This window comes from Calliopsis andreniformis, unplaced genomic scaffold (assembly GCF_051401765.1).
Source record: "Calliopsis andreniformis isolate RMS-2024a unplaced genomic scaffold, iyCalAndr_principal scaffold0048, whole genome shotgun sequence".
Taxonomy (NCBI): Eukaryota; Metazoa; Arthropoda; class Insecta; order Hymenoptera; family Andrenidae; genus Calliopsis; species Calliopsis andreniformis.
In genome coordinates this window covers 337871-360727 of record NW_027480457.1, presented here as the reverse complement: position 1 = coordinate 360727, position 22857 = coordinate 337871, and the positions used below count along the sequence as shown (strand labels likewise).

At 33.2% G+C, this 22857-nt stretch overlaps 2 protein-coding genes across 4 annotated transcripts in view; both read left to right on the top strand.

Annotated features, from left to right (window-relative positions):
• Positions 1–8008, top strand: part of LOC143187502 (uncharacterized) — a 32085-nt gene extending 24077 nt beyond the window's left edge. For all 3 annotated transcript variants that reach the window (XM_076391712.1, XM_076391715.1, XM_076391713.1), the window contains exons 2-3: positions 384–589; positions 5583–8008. In XM_076391712.1, coding sequence (XP_076247827.1) covers positions 409–589; positions 5583–6301 — 900 coding nt within the window. In that variant the 5' untranslated portion in view covers positions 384–408 and the 3' untranslated portion in view covers positions 6302–8008. The remainder of the gene's footprint in view (positions 1–383; positions 590–5582) is intronic.
• A 7098-nt stretch (positions 8009–15106) lies between these two features.
• Positions 15107–22857, top strand: part of LOC143187558 (uncharacterized) — a 30751-nt gene continuing 23000 nt past the window's right edge. The window contains exons 1-5 of the mRNA XM_076391780.1: positions 15107–15156; positions 15204–15295; positions 15360–15413; positions 15444–15512; positions 16965–17149. Coding sequence (XP_076247895.1) covers positions 15107–15156; positions 15204–15295; positions 15360–15413; positions 15444–15512; positions 16965–17149 — 450 coding nt within the window. The remainder of the gene's footprint in view (positions 15157–15203; positions 15296–15359; positions 15414–15443; positions 15513–16964; positions 17150–22857) is intronic.

Genomic DNA, 22857 nt, shown 5'->3' with positions numbered 1-22857 from the left:
TCTACGACCAAAATAGAATACAATTCAACGCTCTTAAAGGTATTAAAAAGAAAAAGCTGCAAAGAATTTTTAGTTTTGTAGAATCACCCACGTAAAGTCAGATACTTTTCTTACGTATTTTAAGTTTTTTAATAACTAATCCTTATCAGAAGTCAGATTCTCAGATCTGAGATGTACAATGTCACGTAGGAGCTAACATCCGTCCAATGAAGGTTAATAACTCGAAAACGAGGTCTTCAATACGAAATCGTCATTCTTTGTTTTCGTCTGATTTTAGCATATAGAATCATTATTTTAAATTTCTAACGCCTGTTATCCGACATGTTGTATATTGATGACATTGAATTTCAATAATGTTTGAAAATGAATTATTCCAATTTCAGTTGACGGTGGAGCAGTCCTGTAAAAATGTCAAGGCCAATCCTCAGCAGGCCACGCACGCGTGTTTACGGATGCAACTACGACAAAGGAGAATCATATTACAAACCAATGGTCGATCACTTAGACCGGAAGTATAGCTCTCGACCGCTTTTCTCCGAACCAAGAACTTCTATAGCCGATGAAATCGCGGCTCGCCGAAACGACATCGGTAACATCTTCAGTCGTTTTCCAAAATGGTTTTAAGAAGTGAACATATCCTACTCCCTTCTTCATTAATCGTTACAAAAGTAGTGAATAGCTCTTCAATAAAAAGAAGTTGAAGTATCTTTAACTTCCTTTATATCTTACGAATGGCATGTTGAAACCAATCCTAATGTAAACAGAACTGAATGTATTATCTTTTAAATCTGGTATTACAAGCACAACAAATTTTACACTTTTGAACAATCGTCATGAAAGTTTTACGCGCATTACAAAATAAAATAAAATCATTAGTAGCACGAAACATTATGATGTAGTGATTTATTACATCCTATGACATGAGTAATAACGTTCTTACACTATTCCAAATCTTGCATAATATATGTCAAAAATATAATTCAATTTATCGAGATAAGCATATAGATCAATCACATTGCTAAATTACTATTTTTGTATTCTGCATCTGTGTTATAATTGCTGATACCATTATTCTTACTGATCATTGTTTTTGTTTTAATGTTAAATTGTTTATACATTGTATTCTTCTGGAAAAATATTTTTTGGTTTATTACTAGACATCAGTTAATAGCATTATTTGTATTTAATATTTAATAGCAGTAAATGACATACGAGATTGCATTACGTTCAACAAATTTAAAAAATTTAACTTTCCAAGAGTAAATAGGTAATAGATTATTATACTAAATTGACTAAATTTCTAAGTAGTAAAAATCTAATTTTATTTCGTTTATACATATTACATAACGTAAACAATAAAATTATTGACATAACGCGCTCAGATTATCGTTTACTTCGACAAAGGACTACATTTTCAATGCAATTATATTATCATTATCAATAATTAAATCTATTTAATAATATTAAGTAGCCAGTACCTTGTTCTATGTAATTAATTAAACTATGTGTAAACAGATGGATAGTCTATACAAGTATACCTTTCAAAAAGTAAATATTCTAAAGTTTTAAATTTGAAAAAAATTGTACATATATAATAACTATATAAATAAACAATAAACCAAATTTGATTACCATTCACTCAATAAACTTTACTTGCACGCATGCATATCTCGTACAAATTATTTTGTTAATAAACTTTCTAGTTAAATATCGATTTTTTGTTATAGAAAAAATGAAAAATAAGGCTAGCTAAGGTAACTAATTAATTAACCAACGCATAAATTATATATCAGAATTAAGTATTCAGTTCTTTTGTCACACAGTATTTCGGCTCTAACTTACAACGTAGAGCAGAAAGATAGCGTACAGCATTCATTACAAAATTGTTATTTATTAACTTAAGTCGCCCCTACACGATAAGGCTGACCGCGAGGGTGGAATTGCGACCAGTGATGGGTTCAAATTATGAGGTGACAGGACGTCACTATGCGTAGCACATAATCCGTCATAGTGAATAATTTTTCTTTCAATGTATAATTAATTAAAATTTAAGATGTTAGTAAGTAATTTCTCACTTATATCAAGAAGTTTATAAACTCACTTACTCCAATGTTTTTAATAGTAGTATATGATATAATGTATTTGAGATTCATTGACTGTAATTTTTATAAAAGTCATATATGGGTTAATGTGCTCCTGACACTTAGCCGATTTAAAAATTTAAAGTGGCCAAATTGTATTGAATTTTTCCATTGCTTCAAATTTTAATCAAATGTATAATTCAAAACGTACTGAACCCATCATTACCTGGTAGGTTAACCTTGCGGCCGGCTCATCATGTAAGGCTAGCTTTAGAGACAACTCTTTAGTCAGGTATTCATATAACTGGAACAGTGAATAATTTATTTCATTTTGTAACCAGCATAAGAATATAAAACTTATACACTTAAAAACAGCATTTTAAATTATATTTAATTTCATTAAATATTAACTTCAATATTTAATTTCATTAAATATTAACTTCAATATTTAATTTCATTAAATATTAACTTCAATATTTAATTTCATTAAATATTAACTTCAATATTTAATTTTATTAAATATAATTATTAAGCATATCTATATTTCCGGTCATAATTTCCTGAACAGTATACTGATATATACTATTATCAGAAAATATTTCGATTTTTATTACAATTAAGCAATAATTACGACATACGTATAAAACAAAAATTTTAAATATTTGACCTTATACCATAAGTTACAGAAATAAAAATATGTTATTTCCCGAAATTTCGTTTCTTTGTTTGAAATTGTATCTTTCTCAAACTCTGCATAACACTCCTAATTTAAAATAGTAATAAAAATATCTTTACTGCGCTTTACTGACAGAAGTAAATCATTTGAAATACTGAATAATTCTCTAGATAATATAATAATGCTTTAGATCGTTTTTCGTTCATCATTACTAATAAAATAAACTTATGATTAGTTGTCGAATTGATTTCATTAATTCATGCAATTACTCATTGTCCCCATTTATTAAAATTATTTCCATTCATATTTTTCTCCACGTACATCTTCAATTTAATAATACACATAATGAAATAATTTACATTGTCCCAAATTAGAAAAGTAGTTTAAAAGAATATTTATTTTACTTTAGAATTCTAATGTCTTCCTAAAAAATATATTTCTTTATTGTTATGTTAATAAGTTTCACTATCATGCAAACGTATAAAATTGTCACTATCATTATTCATAACAAGTATGTACCTATGTATATACATACACCTTATCAATAACATGAATATATTTCCTAAAGCTATTTTAATTAGTATAAATTTTATTTATATTTTTATAGTAATCAGTATTAGTCAAGGTCGAATCAAACTATCACGATTCTGTTATTTCTCATAATAGGACACGAGTATTCTTTTATTCAGTTGCCAATTATATTCATTCATAACAATTGAATTTTACTGAATGTGAAAGAAGAACGAGCATTCGTTCACTTGATCCCTAAACACACCGTAATAGTTTTGAATACGCGGCTCCATTCTTACATATATCATACTACAGTTTATAATAGAAAAATATATTGCTGTACCTTTCCTTATCCTATTTACGTTTCTCTATAAATTTCAAATACAAAGAGCATAAAATTATAAATGCTAATAGAGGCTCTTCGTTTTTAACTCAACTCGGCAGTAATATTTGTATTATATTGCAATCTCATGGAAATATTAACGACACGAAAGTTTTAAACATTTGTATTTTATTTGTATTTTGTGTCTTAGAATATTGAAAATATTGTTATTCGTAATAACAATTTTTAATATTCAGGAATACGAACATAAGAGATTAAGCAAGATTTGCTTGTGCCACAAGTAATACGTTAGGTTTTCTCTGAATTGTTTCCTTGTTTCGTTTGATTTGCTGGATCGTCCCCTTTCTAACAAATTTTCATAGCACAGATATAAATGACTGCTTTATGTTATAATAATTATGGAAAACAATAGGAAATTAATAAATTACGCAATTTTTCTAATACTAAACAGCAGTAAAGTAATCAAACTAATACTATCAAACTTATATTCATAGAATTCGCAAATGTTGTGCTATTGCTAAAGTTACCACTTTAATTAAACATTTATAAATCAATATCAGTCTATTGCAATCTATATGTATACGTGACTCCCATATTTTCTTCAATATTTATATTTTTATGCGTAGTTATATTCAATATTAGCATTTGAGTTTCATCTATTAGTTTGTAACTTGTTAACACGAAAAATCTAAGAAACTATTGAGTATGAAAAATTAGATTTCTGTGAAAAGATTTACAAAAGTAATTAATTATTTTATGATAAATAATAAATTATGTTAGACAATGATACTTGAACAATAAGCGTGAAATATATAAAGTTGTTGTACATATTATCTGTTTATTACGGTCTTGTTAAGAAAGTGCACATTTTGTTAATTAAAAAAAATCGGCAATTTCTTTCTTGTCATTTTATTAAGTTTTGATATATGTAGAATCTGTCACAGCAGAATTTATTTAGAAAAGAATAGTTGCTGAAATTACAGGACTAAAGGGGACTACATGTTTATATTCAGGATAATGTGGAATTGAACTTCAAGCATGTTTTTTTCAAAACTACATTTCTAACTATATTGGCCGGTACCAAACAGATCTCTAAAACTATTCATCCGATTAATTTAAAATTTCAAAAGATAATTCTTTATCAAATTATCGACAATGTAGCCTATGATTTTTTCAAGTACCTTAATTCGTTGAAAGGTTATGGACATTCAAAAATTTGTTTTCAATGGAAAATAAAAGTTTTCATTGATCAATTGATGAAGACCAATTGACATGGTCTTTCTAAACATAACACTAGTCATGCTTAGTAGAAAATAATACTTACTGAAATGCATTAAGTAACATGATCTAAAAAGTTTTAATATTTTATTTAATGATGACTATACTAACATCTTAAACCGTAATACGATACTGCATTAACATTTATCGTACCACAATTCCAATTAAACATCTTTCTTAGTAAATTGTATATATCGTAACATATGTATTGCTAATGACTGCTCAAGAGCTCAGCTTCCTATGTAAATACATGTTTCTTATTAAATGTCACTTCATATAGTATTTTTCCTATGTAGTACTTATTCTTTTGAGGAATCAATTTTTAATCAAAATGATGCATAATTACCATTTCTGTAATCAATTTGACCAGTACTTGATACTGCTGTTTCAACAATGGATTATCGAATATACATATGATTAACAAGCAGCGTAACAAAAGAATTCAACTGTCTACCCCTCATTTTACGGATTATCGCACAAGTCTCTATATTCATGAATCTTCAACATAATGAATAACTATTGAGAAAACGATGAAATATGCTATCTTTCTGTTCCTCACTGCATACGATCGCAAAACTGCCATTCTGAAAATACGAACTTAATATTTTAAAGTAATATAATGCTTTAACGAAAATATAATACGAAACTATAATACTCTAACAGTGACACGCATCTTGCGAATACGTTTTTACAGGCTTGCGTGACCTCTCTGATCCTCGCAACAGTTCCTTCGGCCATGACCTTGACCTCGAACCAGATCCCTTGATTCGCGGCCCTCAATTACCACTGTCTTCCCTGGCTACTGACACCCTGTTTCCCGAAAACGAGGAGATCGTCTACGACAGCCGTGGCCAACGCAGTCGTCGCCGATTAGCTGAGAACTTTGTCGACGAGGTCGCTGCGACGACAAATCACCTCAAGTCAAAACTGGCAGCCATCAACTTGGAGGATGAAGTACAGGCTGCGTTAGGAAAATCGCGACGCCTTCGTCAAGACTCGGATTTTCTGGAAAGTTCTTTGAGCGCTAGAAAAGACATGCAGGACATAAAATCGACGATTAGTGAAGCTGGAAGTAGCTTTAAAAGACGCTCAAAGCTCTTCGACGAAATTGACCAGATAGAGGAAACGAAACCTATGCTCACGAAGTGGTCGAAATTAATTAATGAAGATGAGAATTTAATGCCTGTCAGCAGTGCTGCGACTAGGGCAAAGCAAACCAAAGCTCGTTTAACCGATCTGGAATCCGAAATGGAGGAACTGGCCGAAAGGCAGGCGAAAAGGGAGCGCAGAGCAGCTGCACTCAGAGCATTGATCAATGAGAGCACTGCTGATACTGAGAACATCCAAGAGCAGTCTGTAGTCAGTAAGAAGGTGTCACTTCGTGAACGTTCTGAGAAGCACGTCACGTTTTAAGCAATTATGACGTTTCTATTCAGATAAGAACTAGGGATGGCGAGAAAAAGGAAAGAACCGATTTATCGATATAACTGCCATCGATGTTAATCGATGCATTGGTACCAAAGAATCTATTCCACAAATATTGGTAGTTTTTTAAATTATCTTAGTTAGGATCATTTGCTTAAATATCTTTATTTACGTTGTTCTAATATTTGCTTCTATGGTTAACAGTTGAAAAATAATATAGTATCGTCTCGATACAAGGTAGAAGAATCTACTTTACCTTGTAGTAGAATTAAATTTACTTATGAAATGTTAGTAAATTTAAGTTACTAATACCTAGACTGATCTTTCAATTACAAACGAATTTTTTTACATTTTAAGATCTTTGAACTGATTTTAAGTCGCGAATTGGTATCGAGACAGGACGGTAGTTAGTTTAATATAGTAGTATACTATAATTCATTAATTTCAATCTTTTTATTCTCGAAATAGATTTGATGTGCAAAACGTACAACCCGAGAACACTTATCCTTCCATTCGTTTCCTTTTCATACTTTCTACACTTCACTTATTCTATCCTTTCTTCTCATTTCAATTTCCTTGTTTTCTTTCCTAATACCTTTTTCTTTATCTCTTTTCTTAACTAATTAGTCATCTTATTATTCTCTCTACCTTCTAATTAGTTTAATATAAATCTCGACATACGGATTCTTCTTTGTTTTGTAGTTAAATTGACTTTAAGGTATAGTCCCCTGCTGGATTAGACATATTCTGTATGTCAGATTTCGCTTGAGGCTTGAATAAAGGGAGAGAAAATTATGTATTTTGTGAAAAATTGTGTTTTTTCTTACAATGGGTACATTTGACGTCGCGTTATACGTATATAAGAAATTTTACCATAGATGATTACTACAGAGACGAAATTTTTATTACAAAGTTTGTAATAAACTTTAGACTTTTCATATCACGAAAGTAATTCTTCATGCTATAAATGTAAATTTCCGATCTTCCTATATTATCTTTAAAATAAAATAAATGACAATTATAATTTTTCTCTAATTTCATTTTGCGTAGGCGTAAGTAATTTAATTGTATTAATACCACTGAGATGGAATAGACACAGTAGGAAAGTTAAAATGAAATTAGTCAGTTAGTGTTTGAATTTTGTTCCTAATTTAACTGCTGCTATATTCAGCGATATTCCTTAGAAACTCATGCGCATTAGAAATTGCGATCCGTCAAAAGCCAGAATTGCTCCTCTGTAGAAATCTTCTGTGATCTCATTTTAATGTACTATAGACATGGTACCCATAGTAACTTTAATAAACAATAACTTTCGAAGGGAATTGGATACTACATTACACAAATAAGAAATTCCATTGAACATGTATAGATAGTTTTGGTATATCTATTTCTACATGATGGTATATATATATATCGATTTATCGACAAGAAGCATCGATGGTTTCAAAAGATCGATACATCACTGCCATCCCTAATAAGATCCTACAAATAAGCTTTGAAGAGTGTTTAATCGAATGTCATCCTCTATCAATGTTGTATTACGAGACCATGCATTATTTAATTAACCCTTAATTTTAAATCGCTGGTTCCTGACAATCCCGAATCTGTACGTATATTATTTGATACGTATTTGTACGTATATTTGTAAAAAATTATTTTATGTAGCAGAAATACATTAGCAATGTTATAAACATATTTTTTAACTTGTATTATTACTTATTTTATACCCAGAATTGTTTAAAGGTATGTAAATAGTTTCTGTCGTTTAGAGACTCTTGTTATAAAATGTTAAAAAAAACATATTTAGTACACCTCAATTATAGATATTAAATTACAACAGATAATTTATTACAAAGAAATTACACAGATATCTCAATTTATGAGATTATCAAAATGGATTCTTAGTTACTACAGATGTCTTGCTTGATTAATTTCGTACACATTTTTTTTATATGTTAAGATTAATAATTGAAGGGTAATTGTACACAGAAAACTTCTATTGATTATTAAATTTTGATAAACTATTTCATACAATTGCAAGTATAACAGTATTACGTTCTAAAAAATTGAATAACTCCGATTACGTTACCCTACATTTAATAATTTCTTACATTCTGTGTACGAATAACAAACGTCATAATAAGTGCTAAAAACAATCAGAGAGAATCTCATGTTTACTTCTTTACAATAGTTCCTAATCTATTAATACATTGAATGCGAAGTAAATACAGAAGACGGCTTCAATACGTGTATCGACCTTACACTGATCGTGTTTAGCCCTTTAGACTCGGAGGTTCTGACTTTCCATATATTTTGTCCCCTTAAAAGAGACAACCGCGTCCAAAGGGTTAAAGAATCAAACATAAGTTGTATTAAATATGCTAAATTCTAAGCTACTTTTATTTATTGTTTTTACAATAAATATTTGCGCTAAGTGCACAAAATACCGAAGAATGTCAATTTATCTGCATATAACCTTAAAATTAAATATAGAGCAAAGTATTAATTTAATATTACGTAAACATTGTAAGAACAATATGTACCAACGAAGAATATTTCCTAACCGACACTGTTGTTTTTTGTGTTTTTTTTATAAACTAAATTTCGCCTCGTGAAATACAGCTTTCTCACTTTATGATCCCAGCACTTAAAAAACAAACTGACTAACAAAGTGTTTTTAACAATACCATAGATATTATACCATACTATACCATAGGTATAGGTACACAATTTTCAATATTACTGCAAGTTTGCGTAATCGCAAGTCTGAAGAATGGAAGGGCCATCAGCCTTCACCTATATAAAATGAATTCTGCTTGATAAGTATCACGTACGAATCACGTACCAAAGCCGAAAAATAGACAATAGAATTTGTGTTAAACTAATACTAAAATAAAAATGACATGTAAATAACTCTAAAACTATGATCAAATGAATATTTAGCCGCAATAACTCAATTATGAGTTTAAGTGTATGAGAGTCTAATCGGTGACCGTTAAATGATCATATCACGTAATACAGTGTTCCCAAGATATGAGCGCGCTACACTGTCCACAGTAACACGCATCACTATTCCCACTACTTAGAGGTGAAAAGCCGACTAGTGATATTAAAAGATACTTAGAAAAAAAAGAAAACAGAAAAGTTAAAACTTTTAATCTTTTATTCTACTCTTGTGAAAACACTTTTATCATTTTTAATATTTTCGATCAAAATAAGACTAAACATAATATGATTTGAATTGTTTTCAGGTACCTATTTTAATAATTTGCAATTTCTTTTATTATTGCTTCTCACAAGTTACAAAAACAGTGTGCAGCTCAAACGGGCAAATCTTGTATAATACAGTTATAATGTATGGTTAAGTAAGACATATGTATATGTATGAAATGAAAAATACAGTATGTGTGTAATTGTATAAATAGTACACGAATAAGCAATTTTAGTAGCATTATTGTTCCACATGATTAACTCAACGGAACTCTTACATCTAGGATGCTCAACAAACAGATTCGATTTCTTGAAAAAGACAAATACCACCGATGAAGCCTACTGCGATTTATATCGTATGACAAAATTCGTAATATACATAAATGTTTAAACAAAACTGTTAGTGGTACGAAAGTTCTATAAATATTAGAAATGTAATAAAAATGTATTTCTCTAACTCACAATCGGGAGCGTTGTATGTTGACGAAACAGAAGTGTCGTATAATTTTGAGAAAACTTGATTCAAAAGCACGTGAGATGCGGAAAGACCTAGATCTAGACCTAAACTTGCAAGGGTTGGTGCATGTTGTAGTACAACTCTAGTATTGACAAATTCTAATGGGTTTTGTCATGATGGGTCTTTATTCTTGAGGTATTTTTATTGAATGTTATGTATTTGGTCAGTAATTTATGTGTTTCAAACAAGCGGTCGTGAGCGCTGGGTTACAATGCCGCGGGTTGCTAGTCAAAAAATGCATTTTCAAGTTTCCATTCACATACAGGGTGTTTCTGAACTGCACGGCGTAACATAACTTTAAGGGATGGTTCTAGACATTAAAATAAGACGAAAATCAAGAATAACAATTTCGCATTTGAAGCTTCGTTTGTTAATTATATGCGTTTAAAAATCTGATGGAAAGCAACAGAAATAAGCCCCCACGAAGACTTCGAGCAGTAGTTGCCTGAACAGCAGTATGACACTGACGCAAGAAAGTGGAGAGGACATAGGAGAGGAAATAGAAAGGGTTAATATATCCACCTTCATGTAAATTGTCTGTTCACTTCACACATCCACACATCACGTTTCTCTCATCCGTGAATATTGAAAGACCATACGAGTAACGGGTATCGTTGAATAACACTAAACTTGCCTACTCTTTACAATCCAAAGGGCAAGTCAAAACACGCCTTATGAAAGGGTTAATGTGTTGACCCTCCGATTAATCTTCGAATCCGAATTCACAGACGAAAAAACTGCACACACTACTAGAAGTCTTGGCGTAGAATTTAGAGGAAAACCGCACACACAACAGGAATATTGCGTGAAAAGGGTAGTTTGTGGGTAGTGAAAGTAGATTTGTAGGTAAACTCGTCACGTATAACGAATATTTGCCCAAACGTTCGATGCGAAGATCCGTCGAAAACTTAACTGCGGCTTTTCAAAGAACTTGTCGAGGACCCTACACCACACCTAGCATTGTTAGATACCTAGGTTTTCCCATAAAGACCCGTAGCATTGCTATAGGCTCTTCAAAAACTGAACCGACGCGCAAAGAAAGTTCTTCAATGTTTCACATTGAATTAAATCATGCTCGGCGTTTATGCCTCTTGCAATAATCGCCATCAGTCTTTGCTTTCCTAAACGATTGTTATTAAAAATGAATAAAGGTATAGGTATTCTTTTGATGTTTAAATAAACGAAGTTTCAAATCAATCAACATGTGGATACATTGTAAAAAGTAAAATATCATATTCCATTTCATGCCAATATGATACTGATATCTTCAGAGAACCAACTCCGAATTTTTTTTGTGTGCGAACATTTCTGATACGTGCCGAGTTTTTCTACAGATCTAGTTCTTTTTTTGCGATATTTCTGTTCTGCGCGATTTTCCACCAAATTCTATGCCAAGACTTCTAGTAGTGTGTACCAGAAGATTAGATCTAGTGTGTGGACCAGAAGATTAATCGGACGGTCGACCGCATTAACCCTTTTTACTCTGAAATTTCATAAGGCATATTTTGACTTGCCCTCTGGATTGTAAAGAGTAGGCAAGTTTAGAGTTATTCAACGATACCCTTATATGGTGTTTCACTATTCGTGGATGAGAGAATCATCATGTGTCGATGTGTGAAGTGAACAGACAATTTACATGAAGGTGGATATATTAACCCCTTCTATTTCATAATGAATGCTTTGAATCGGCCTATGGATTGCAACGACTAGACAAGATTAGTGAGTGCTCTCTCCTCTTTCTTGCGTCAGTGTTATACTGCTGTTCAGGCAACTACTGCTCGAAGTCTCCGTGAGGGCTCATTTCTGTTGCTTCCTATCAGATTTTTAAGAGCTTATAACTAAGAAACGAAGTTTCAAATACGAAATCGCTATTCTCGACTTTCGTTTTATTTTGATATCTAAAATCACCCCTTAAAATTATGCCCTGCTGTTCAGAAACACCCTGTATATAAATGTAAACTTGAAAATGCATTTTTCAACCAGCAACCCGCGGCATTGTAACCCAGCGCTATACCGCAGTATCCACGACTGCTTGTGGCGAACAGAACTTATGCAACTGTATTACTGGCGGAACACAGCTATAAATTTCAAATAATAATATCTCGAAAAAAAGGCTCACGATGACAAAACTCATTGGGATGTTTTAATGCTGGACTTGTACTATAACTTGCACTTAGTATCATATCAAAAATAATTTCCACATACGTGCCTTTCTCTTGTTAAACTTAAATCGAAACTTAAACCTATAGAGAACTCAAAATTAAATGTTTACTTACACTTAGAACGAAAGGTTCAAATTTGAATTCAACGAACTGTCTTTTAGACAAAATATCGTTTCGACGAAGTGTCCATTTGATGAAATGGCTGGGTGCCTGTTGTGCAGTGACGACATACAGCGCTTTATGTTATGAATTAAAGAAGGATATTTATATAATTTTTCAAATGTTTATAAAAGTTTGCATCTTCATTTTCTCCAATTGGTTTATTTTTTTTCTTATTCACTCTCATTCTTTTTCATCTGCTGTCCTTTTTTTTCAACCGCGATTCATACTTCTTTAGTTAATGTAATTAATTTTTAGAATTGTGTTGACGATGCTATCGCTTAAACAAACAATTGGTTTAAAATCACAGAAAGTGTGAATTTGTTACCCTATCCAAGGGAAACTCACGTAAACGATCCCAAAAGTCACGATTGTAACTCAAGAATACTTTAATTTCAACAATTGCAAATGTTTGTAATATGCAAGTAGAAGCTTTTTTCAAGAACAAACATCCTTACAATCATAAGTGTAAAGCGTATGGTCTCCTTTCCCGCTCGTGACCACCAATAAGAGAGACAGGGTAATTTATCTTACAATTAGCTTCAATCTTTTGTAGTGATGTGGTTTATTGGAAAGTAAGCTTTTTAGTGTAGGAATATAGCGACAACACCGAACAATTTCTAAGGCTTTAGTCTCAGAATATAGCATTAAATGCTTCCAGGTCCAAGATCAAAAAATTCAAGTTTTCATTGGGAGTATATAGTAACATACGCTTAAATTCCAATAATTGAGGGTCCGCATTTTAGTTCTCGTTGTAACAGGTTGGGATTTTGTGCCAGGATAATATTCAAGTTCGAAGTTTCAATAGGTTAAAATTGCATTGAGTCTCGATACAATAAAAAATGGGGTTGGATCATTGGAATTAAGACGGAACAATGTTATTGAAAATGCATACACTACTATATGTGTACACCAGCTGTTTCCAAACTAAGTGTACATATTCTTCTTAACGATCAGATCAAATCTATTAAATGCTACTTGCTCGCGTATCTCCTTTTATATCCCAGAATTTGGACACGCATATGCGCCATCTATAGTTATAATCGCGATTTTAGAATAACCCAGACCTAATTTGTGTAAATTAACTCTACATGCAAAATGCTTTATGAGGAATATAAAACGAGAACATTAAGGTAATTTTAATATATTGTACATTATAAAAAAAATTGACAATCGGAGACGGATAGTTTTGTCAGTCCAAAAGCCGATTACAAATTTTATATGTCGATTGTCTTCTTATGCATTAGATAGAAAAAGAAGGATTGTTCAGTCCGCTATCGGCTTTTAGATTGACAATATTGTCAGTCACCGATTATCGGTAGGTGTACACTTAGACTTGCTACAAGTAATTTATAATACACGTGCGAAAGAACATCACACCATTGTCGCAACACAAACTCTGTTGCAAACTGACATTTTCTTGAAACTATTTCTTCACCTCATTTAGTCATCGCTGCTGAGAAAACAGATTCAAGTTGGTAATGTGTACACTGATATTAAAACAAGTATATAATTTATGCTGTGTAAGCTCGTAATCAATTCCAAGTCGTGAGTTTATATCGAGATAAACTTGGATCTGATTCAAAATCGAAGACTTATGTCAAAATAACACTTTAAGTAGATGCATGAGAAACGAATAGATATAAAAAGAGAAAGAGATACTATAAAAAAGATAGATAAAGCAATGGTGTAATATAGAAGAGACAACTCTGTTGACATATAACATTTTTAATTATTAACGGGACTCAATGAGCTGATACGAACAATGATTGCTATTCTGTAAGTGTTGTGGGGTCAGTATTTGAAATACTTAAACATAGTTTAGGACTAAAACACTAAATACTTACACCTATTTTGCAACTATTTTATTATTTAGAACAGATTTTGTAAAGTATTTATATTTTTGTGAACCAAATAACATTTTATCTAACATTGTGTTACAAGCTATAAATTCTAATTGTAAGAAGCGTAACATTTTCTACTTATATGATTAAATAATAACAGTTTTTTTTGTTAGAAATTGTCACATTCCTTCAAAAGTTGCATAAAAAAATCTTCTTATATTAAATGAGGCTAATACTATGTACGACTGGTAGGTTAGTATTCGTTCTGTTTGTCTTTATCTCTGTCATGCAACGCTACAGGTACCGCTTAGTATGCAGATGCCACTGATTCGACCAATATCGAAAATGCACATGGCCCGACTTTATGAGTGTGCTCGAACAAACTGGCTCATTCCACTTCGTTCAAATATGAGATTCGAATTCCTTCCGTCTGCTAACTTACCAGTCATATGCGATAGAAAATTATTCACATGAAACCTAATTGATAATAAAGTAATGCTTCTATAAGAGTGAAACTGTCGGATTGAATATTTCACATTTACCGATACACGTAAACCTTGTTTTTGCATTTTGAGGTTTTCGGCGAATAAAGAGAAGAACAGCGGTCGAAAGAGAAAATGGAACTGAAAGGAATCGAAACAGCCGACAAAAACCAAAGATCTGTGCTTAGAGAGATAAAACTAATTTTTTTAGTTTTGATCAAACTTTTACCCTCATATTTGTATATTTCTGATTTCTGATTAAAATAACACCAAACATTACGCAATTTGAATTATATTTACTTATCTGATAAATAATAATGATTTATGAGCTAACACTTTTTAAATAGATAAATCTGATTTGAATTGTGTTGTGTTTCAGTGGCATTTTAATCAAATAAATTTGACAAACATAATGATAAATGTTTCATAAAAAAGAAATAAGAAATAAAAAAGGTAGGTCGCTTAATAAGTATAGTTAAACCTCAACACCACGCTCGCCTTATCTAACTATCTCAGATTACCCTACGTCCTAACTGGATGTGCGACATGCGACAAATCCTATCCACCGACAAACACCGACAGTATACAAACAAATAACATTTACATGTGTCACATTCAAAATATCACTACATTCATATGAGAATTGTTCACTACGTTGTTTTTTGACGTTAGTCAGATTTGTCGCAACGATTTTGTCGTTGTACGGCCAAGTACAGCACAATCGTTGTATGTTACACATTCAGTTAGAACCATAAGGTTACATTGCTCGGTTCGAATCAACTGACACTAATCCCTTAATTGATTCCAGTCAAGCACTTATACTTGGTAAGGATTAATTTTTACATTTATTGTAAAGCTTAGTTTCATTCTTATAGAGGCATTATTGTAAAACTAATATGTAATTCAATAATTTGTTATGCAGGGTGTCACTGAAGTAGGTAGTGAAGCTTTGGTATTATATTATATATTAACATATATATATATATATATATATATATGTTAATATATAATATAATATAATATAATATAATATAATATATATATATATATATATATATTATATATTAACATATATATATATATGTATATATATATATATATGTATATATATATATATATATATACATATATATATATATACATGTATATATATATGTATATATATATATATATATATATATATATATATATATGTATATATATATATATATATATATATATGTTAATATATAATATAATATAATATAATATAATATAATATAATATATATATATATATATATATATATATTATATTAACATATATATATATATATATATATATATATATATATATATATATATATATATATATATATATATAGAGAGAGAGAGAGAGAGAGAGAGAGAGAGAGAGAGAGAGAGAGAGAGAGAGAGAGAGAGAGAGAGAGAGAGAGAGAGAGAGAGAGAGAGAGAGAGAGAGAGAGAGAGAGAGAGAGAGAGAGAGAGAGAGAGAGAGAGAGAGAGGTCCGGAGACTCTTCGTTTTCAAAATATAAGTATCTTTTGTTTATCTCAAAACTTGACATGATCAGATATCACATGTAAAATTATGAGAACTAATAACACCTGATTCTGATGTTGGTGCCGAGATATTCATACATCTCATGGCACAAGGAAGTTATTATCAGCAATGTTTTTAAGTAAATTACAAATGTTTTAAGTATTCAGTCACAAAAAAAAACGTTTATATTTCGAAAACAAAAAGTTTCCAGACCTATGTTTATATGACCTTTTTTCATTCTTAGAAGATGTAGAATATGGTACCAAAGTTTGCTCACCTACTTTTATAACAAAGTTATAATGTTAACTATCTTTATAAATTAATTAATAAAGTAACTATCGTTGTGACTTTAATCAACAATTTTACGTTCACTACTTGTAGCATAATTATGTTATGTTTTTAATACTAATAAGAAAGCTAAATTTCATTTTTGCCTCTTTTTGTTACGAATACTTATTCATAACACCTCAATATATTAATAGCTTTCAATTAATTTTAGCTTTTCATTAAAATGTTTCACCTTAATAATAATTATTCCAAATTATTCCTTATTATTTTTTTGCTGAATGAGCTATCTGATAAGTACACATCTGTCGTGTGTATACAAATGTGACAATTTTTCTATTATATTTGTTTACATAATTTTTACAACTACAATTAACTAGAATTTAACACGAATTGCTTTAAATGAGTACCAGTCTATTTTTGTAATTAATGTCACTGTTTGAACGTTCTAGGTTCCCGTAACTTATCTGGTAATCATAACGATTTGTATGATGGGTTGGACTTTATTTATGATCGAGGAATAGAAGATGATTTTCAAGATGATTTTGTTCTCACTCAACGCCGTTATAACGAACGTGCTGCTGCAGCATTTGCCGAAGACTTAGCTGATTTGAGACGCAAAAGGAGGGACATGCAGGTTGCAATTGAATTCAAAGATGTGTATAAAACTAACCTTTTATGTTCTTAAAAAATCAGTCGTAGTAAAATTGTTTACTTTACACATGATAGTACTAACACGTTTCCTGTTGTGGCGGAATTTCAGATTTTGAATTTAGTAAAATCTGGTGCCAAAAGAAAAGGAGTAACATTCATAGGAATAGTTCCTCTAGTGTAATTAGCACAGTTTAATGAGTCTTCGTGAGTTTGAATAATTTATCAAGGAATATGTACCAGCACCTCACGGAGCAGGGGACACAGAGCCAATTTTTAATTGTCAATATCTCATATACTATTGGCTATATGCTATCACAAGGGGACATTGATACATTCTGCTTAACACATTCAATTTAGCTGATGTAGCCTATCTTACAGGAGGTGATGCGTGCATCCACGTCGAAAATTCGTTGTAAAGGCGATTGGCGTGTACCAAGTAGGATTTTTAACTTTTAGTACCGCATTAAACAGGGTATGAATGCTGAAAATTGACATAAGCTCATTAAAAACTGGGGGTTACACTAACTCTTCTCAGTCACATAAAAGTGACTGTATTCCATCCTTCATAGGCTTAGCTTTCTTTTCTTCGTTTCTTCTTAAATCAAAGTTATCAAATAAGTTTGTCTACGAGGTATGTCTAGAAAGTAATGAGACTGACTGTTTAAAAATACTTAACTGACTGATTACCTATGAATCAACACTCTTCACTCACACACTCACTCACACACTCACTTCAATATAATTTCCTTGGAAAGTATCACACTACTGTCGGAGATGTTGTCCCGACTGCGACTAATGAAAGCAATACCGCAAACCTTTAACTGGAACTGCTTTTAATCAGTTAGTCACAACCTTCTAGATGTTAATAATTAGGGGCGTAATGAGACTGAAGTCTTACAGGAATATCTTTATTGGTTAAAAGCTTATTCGTACTGATGTCTCTAAGTAAGATACCTTGGAATCAATTTGGAACAGATTTATCACACGTCTAAATCGAAAGTCAAGAGCAGTCTGGTGATTTAGATTTCATTCATTATGATTTATTCCCATTATCAAATAGTGTGCGGATAAGTGGCTAATATCACTGCTAATAATACTGCTCAATATTTCATTGTTCCATTTTCGTGACGCATACATACACACTTACAAAACTCGTTATAAGATTGCACATCTTAACGTTATCAAGTTGAAACTAAAGTCGAAGCCGGTGAAGATCATTTTTCCCTCTCGCGTTTGTCCCCCCTCCACGTTGCTCCGTGTGAGCACGCGCATTGCAACATATACGCAAGACACTGTGTATCCGCGGCAGTATTGTAATACTGCCAGTACAAGCTAGTACATGTCGGACAAAAGTACAAGAGTGGCGGTATCGCCTACTATTAAACTTCATTGCCTGCAGTAGCCCCATTCTTCTATTTTTGTTTCGGCATATCGCAATACTGATCCGCAGAAATTCTGCTAAATAAAGGAACACAGATTTGATTGTTGTTTAATACCCCACTTTATTTTGGAGTCTAATTGTCCCACTTATTTTCATACGCATTGTCGACATTAACCACAAGGGTCGTAACTATTAATCGGTCGCCTGATGAAGAGAGAGAACTGGTCATACAAAACTGAGTGGGATAGAACAATGACTTTTCACCATTGGCGTAATCTCCCAATTAAAGTATGAACTTGTACAACATGAAAATTTCTCTACTTCTATATTTATTTACACAGATATTACCGCTAGTTTCATAAGATTTTCCTGATGAAAAGATGCACTGAACATACGCCACAAACACTAACTTTTACATATGTATAATTTGATAACAGATGAATTTCTAGAGTTAGGTGTCATATTTTTGAATTCAACTCGTCAAAAACTGTAAGAATATAAAAAGAGCGTACCTCCGCACTTAGTTACGATAATTATACTCGTATGTCACCATGGGCTAACTACGAGGGCAGTCCTAGAAATACCCGCCCTAACAAAAAAACCACAAAAAAATTGGGAAAAAATATCTTTATTTCTCTAAATAGTCTCCTTTTAGCTCTATACACTTTTCCCAACGATGTTCAATAGTTTCGATACCCTGTTTGTAGTAAGAACCATCGAGCTCCTCAAAATAGCCATCAACTACGGACTCCATCTCTTCATTGTAGGCAAATCTTTTACCACCGAGCCATTTTTTCAAATTTGGAAACAGAAAATAATCCGAGGGTGCTAAATCTGGCGAATAGGGTGTCCGAAGAAGCAATTTGAACTTTAACTCATAACGATAACCAATTTTTGCCATGTTCACAAATTCACTGAAAGCGTTTAACATTGATGGCTGCTAAACAAATATCGAACAATGTAGCGTCATCAAACTTCAAACTTAAGCTTTATAAGGTTGGTACTTTTTACCATAGTCATTTTTTTCAAACAACAACCGCCATTTATACGTCAAGTCGGGTGCTTCTGGGACTACCCTCGTATATGATGTATAACCTAAAAGTGGGAGGATGAGGGCAGCATTAAAAGTGGGAATGTGTATGTCGCCTGCTGTTCAGCTAGCCAATACTTTACGGACGCGCAGTACATGCACTTTTTACGTACCTATTGTACGTTTGTGTCGTAGCGTGTGTGGTCACGTTTGGCAACATGGCGAGAGAACAAGCGCGAGAGAAGAAGAAGGTGGTCTTCATCAGTGTGCCTCACTGGTTCCGACTATAGGAGCAGTCTGATGTATCGTTCCACGGCGATAGATACATGTTCCCACATAACTTCTTTGCAGTCAGTTTGTGTAAGCAATAACTATTTCAGTCACATTGTGATGAATATACCATATTCATAATTTATGGAAAGTTACCCGTCAAAGTTTACGTATCATACCTGGCCTATTCATGTTTCACAGTAACAAGAACCTACAAAACAATTTATTCATTGTTACGTACGTTCCGAGTTCGAATCTTTGTGCACTTGAAAATCGGATACGTGCAATTTAACCATTTCGCGCTCCGCGAACTATGCAATTATCGAAATTAATCAAAGTTGAGCGCCAGGTGCCGATTTTTAAAGATTCTCGAAATCTACGAACGGCAGAAAGACCGACAGCTCACGAAAACGGCCGTGGCCACATAATCAACTGGAGAACGTCTTCAAGGTTCGGCTATAGAAGTGAGAGACATAATTGCTTTTCACAGGTGATTTATGCAGTACTACAGAGGACGCGAGGCGGCAGATATAAGTAAGAGAAAATACAGGTGTTACATCGCTGTTACAATACAGGGGTTACGACACGTATTCGCGATTACAAATTTCGTACGCTAACGAATGTGAGTACAATATGGTGCTAGGCTCGTATTGATAATAGGCAAAATGATCTGTGAAATTTACTGGAGAAGTCCAAGAGAAACGCATCATTCGGCAACAAACTATTTGGTTACCTTGTTGGCCTCAGAACTCGACATTTTAACGGAACTTCCGAAACTAAATAACGAGAAATCAGTGGATCATTGCAAGGTAGTACGACTTACGAAATTCCGTCGAAACACAGTGAGTCACAGGGTAAACGGTGAAGCTGGACCGAACTAAATTTTTCTCAAAATGGAGACGTCAGCACATAATCCTCGATACGAGTGATCGATTGGGATCATCCAATAACAGCTAGCTCCTTTTGGCATATGCCGTCTAGACAACGGCCCCTGAGCTTCTCCTGAGCTTCCCCTGAGCTTCTGAGAAAAGCAGTGCCGTGGGACCATTCTAAGGCTCGAATACGGCAGGTATTACGTTGGCTCTCTGGTCCATCACGAGAGTGGCGAGTCCCGTGACTCCGCGCGTGGAGTGTTTCAGTCCAATGTCGTTCAATGGGCTTACTTAGATTCGGAGGCTGCATGTCCCGAGAACACTCAACAAGTGTCACGATTTGACACTACGGCCCTGAAATAGTTCGTAGCGACGCTCGCACAGAAATATTGCTAGATACTGGTTTGCTAGGGATCCCCGAAATCCCTTCCGCGAGTACGACAAACGTCTCGGCTGGTAATTAGAACAGTCGTTCGATCCTCGATCCGAAATTCAAACCCCAGACGCGGTCGTCATGTGGGAAAACACAATGTCATATCATAGATTAAGAACTTCAATATGTACCTAATGTTTGTTTCATAACTGAAATAATAGACAATTTTAGTAATATTGTTATGTAATTTCCTCACGCTTAAGAAAGTTGTCTGCTATTCAAACCTCATTTCTTGTTAAGATATCATAAAAAGCAATGAAAGGCGCTTATATGTTGAATAATGTTCTCAACTCCCAGATTCCTAAGATTCGTTTTCCGGATCTCTCAAGGTCGCGTCTGTTTGTATTTGAGTAGTAAGGAATTCGTAGACAAACTCAGAGAATCAAACCAAAATCAACATTGGATCTTACGTTCTAGGAATTAAATTCAAATGTATCATTTTATCCAACGGTTGCCCTATCATACCACATCCGGCCATATTAGAAGAACTTGCCAAATTGAACATACAACCCGTATCTCCAGTCACTTTTATTAGAGCAGGTATGAATCAACCAGGCTTTGCTCATGTTCTTAGTTTCCGCCGTCAAATGTATATCCAACATAACGATGTCACAAAGCTGCCTGAGTCTCTCCGGATCAATTACGACTCCACCGATTACAGAGAAGCTATCCTGCTTTCTGTGCAAAGAGTAAGACCAGTTGGCCAAATTCTGCAACAACTCTGTTACTCCAATTATCTCAACATCAACCGGACTGGATCCCCGCGACTTCTGTGTTAAGACGACTTCCACACAGGTGAGAAAATCTAAAAAGCTCAAAATACTTGGTGCTGGAAACCCTCTCAACGACATCGCCAATCTACTTCTCCCGGTGGAAGACTTAATTTCTTCAAACGCAGAGAAGTATCCACTAGACGTGGAAAAACTCGCTGGTTTTTTTCATAGCTCTTTTGGTCGCTCTGATCTTTTACAAGAAGCTCAGATATACACACCTGATATTCCAGCTCTAGTCAATATGCTGTCAGAGATCATCCCTCATATCACCAACAGAGCTCTTAAGGCCCGTATACTTAGAATCAATAAACGTTTGACCAATCCGATCGACGCCGATTTCAATAACCTTAACTGCAGTTCTCGTGAAGATTCTGATGCTTAGTTTCCTGTGCTTACTATGGTGACAAACAGAAGGTCTCTAAACATCTGCTTTTGGAATGCCAGAAGTGTCACAGCAGGACTGAACGAAATCAGGAATATTTTAGACAACCTCGACATTTCGGTCTGCGTCGAGTCTTGGCTCTCACCGGACAAGAACCTCCGCCCTTCTCCTGGTTTTCTGATGCTTAGAAGAAATAGGACTCACTCAAGAGGAGGTGGTATCATCTTTTTTATTTGTAAAAACCTAGCTTATAGCAAGATATCAGATTTAGTGTCTCCAGCCGAGTCTGTCGAATTATTGGGTATATCTGTAAGTAATGTCAATCCTCCGCTTAATCTCCTGGCCTGCTACAGAGCCCCGGGCTATACTCTCTCAAAACCAATGAGACTCTATTCTTCTCAGTACTAGTAGGCTCGAGAACTGTATTCCCATGGGGGATTTTAATGATCATAATGTTCTGTGGAACTGTGAGTACACAAGTCCCAAAGGGGTCAGACTCGAGCGTGCCATAGACTCCTTTGACCTTTTCTTACACAACGCTGATACCCTT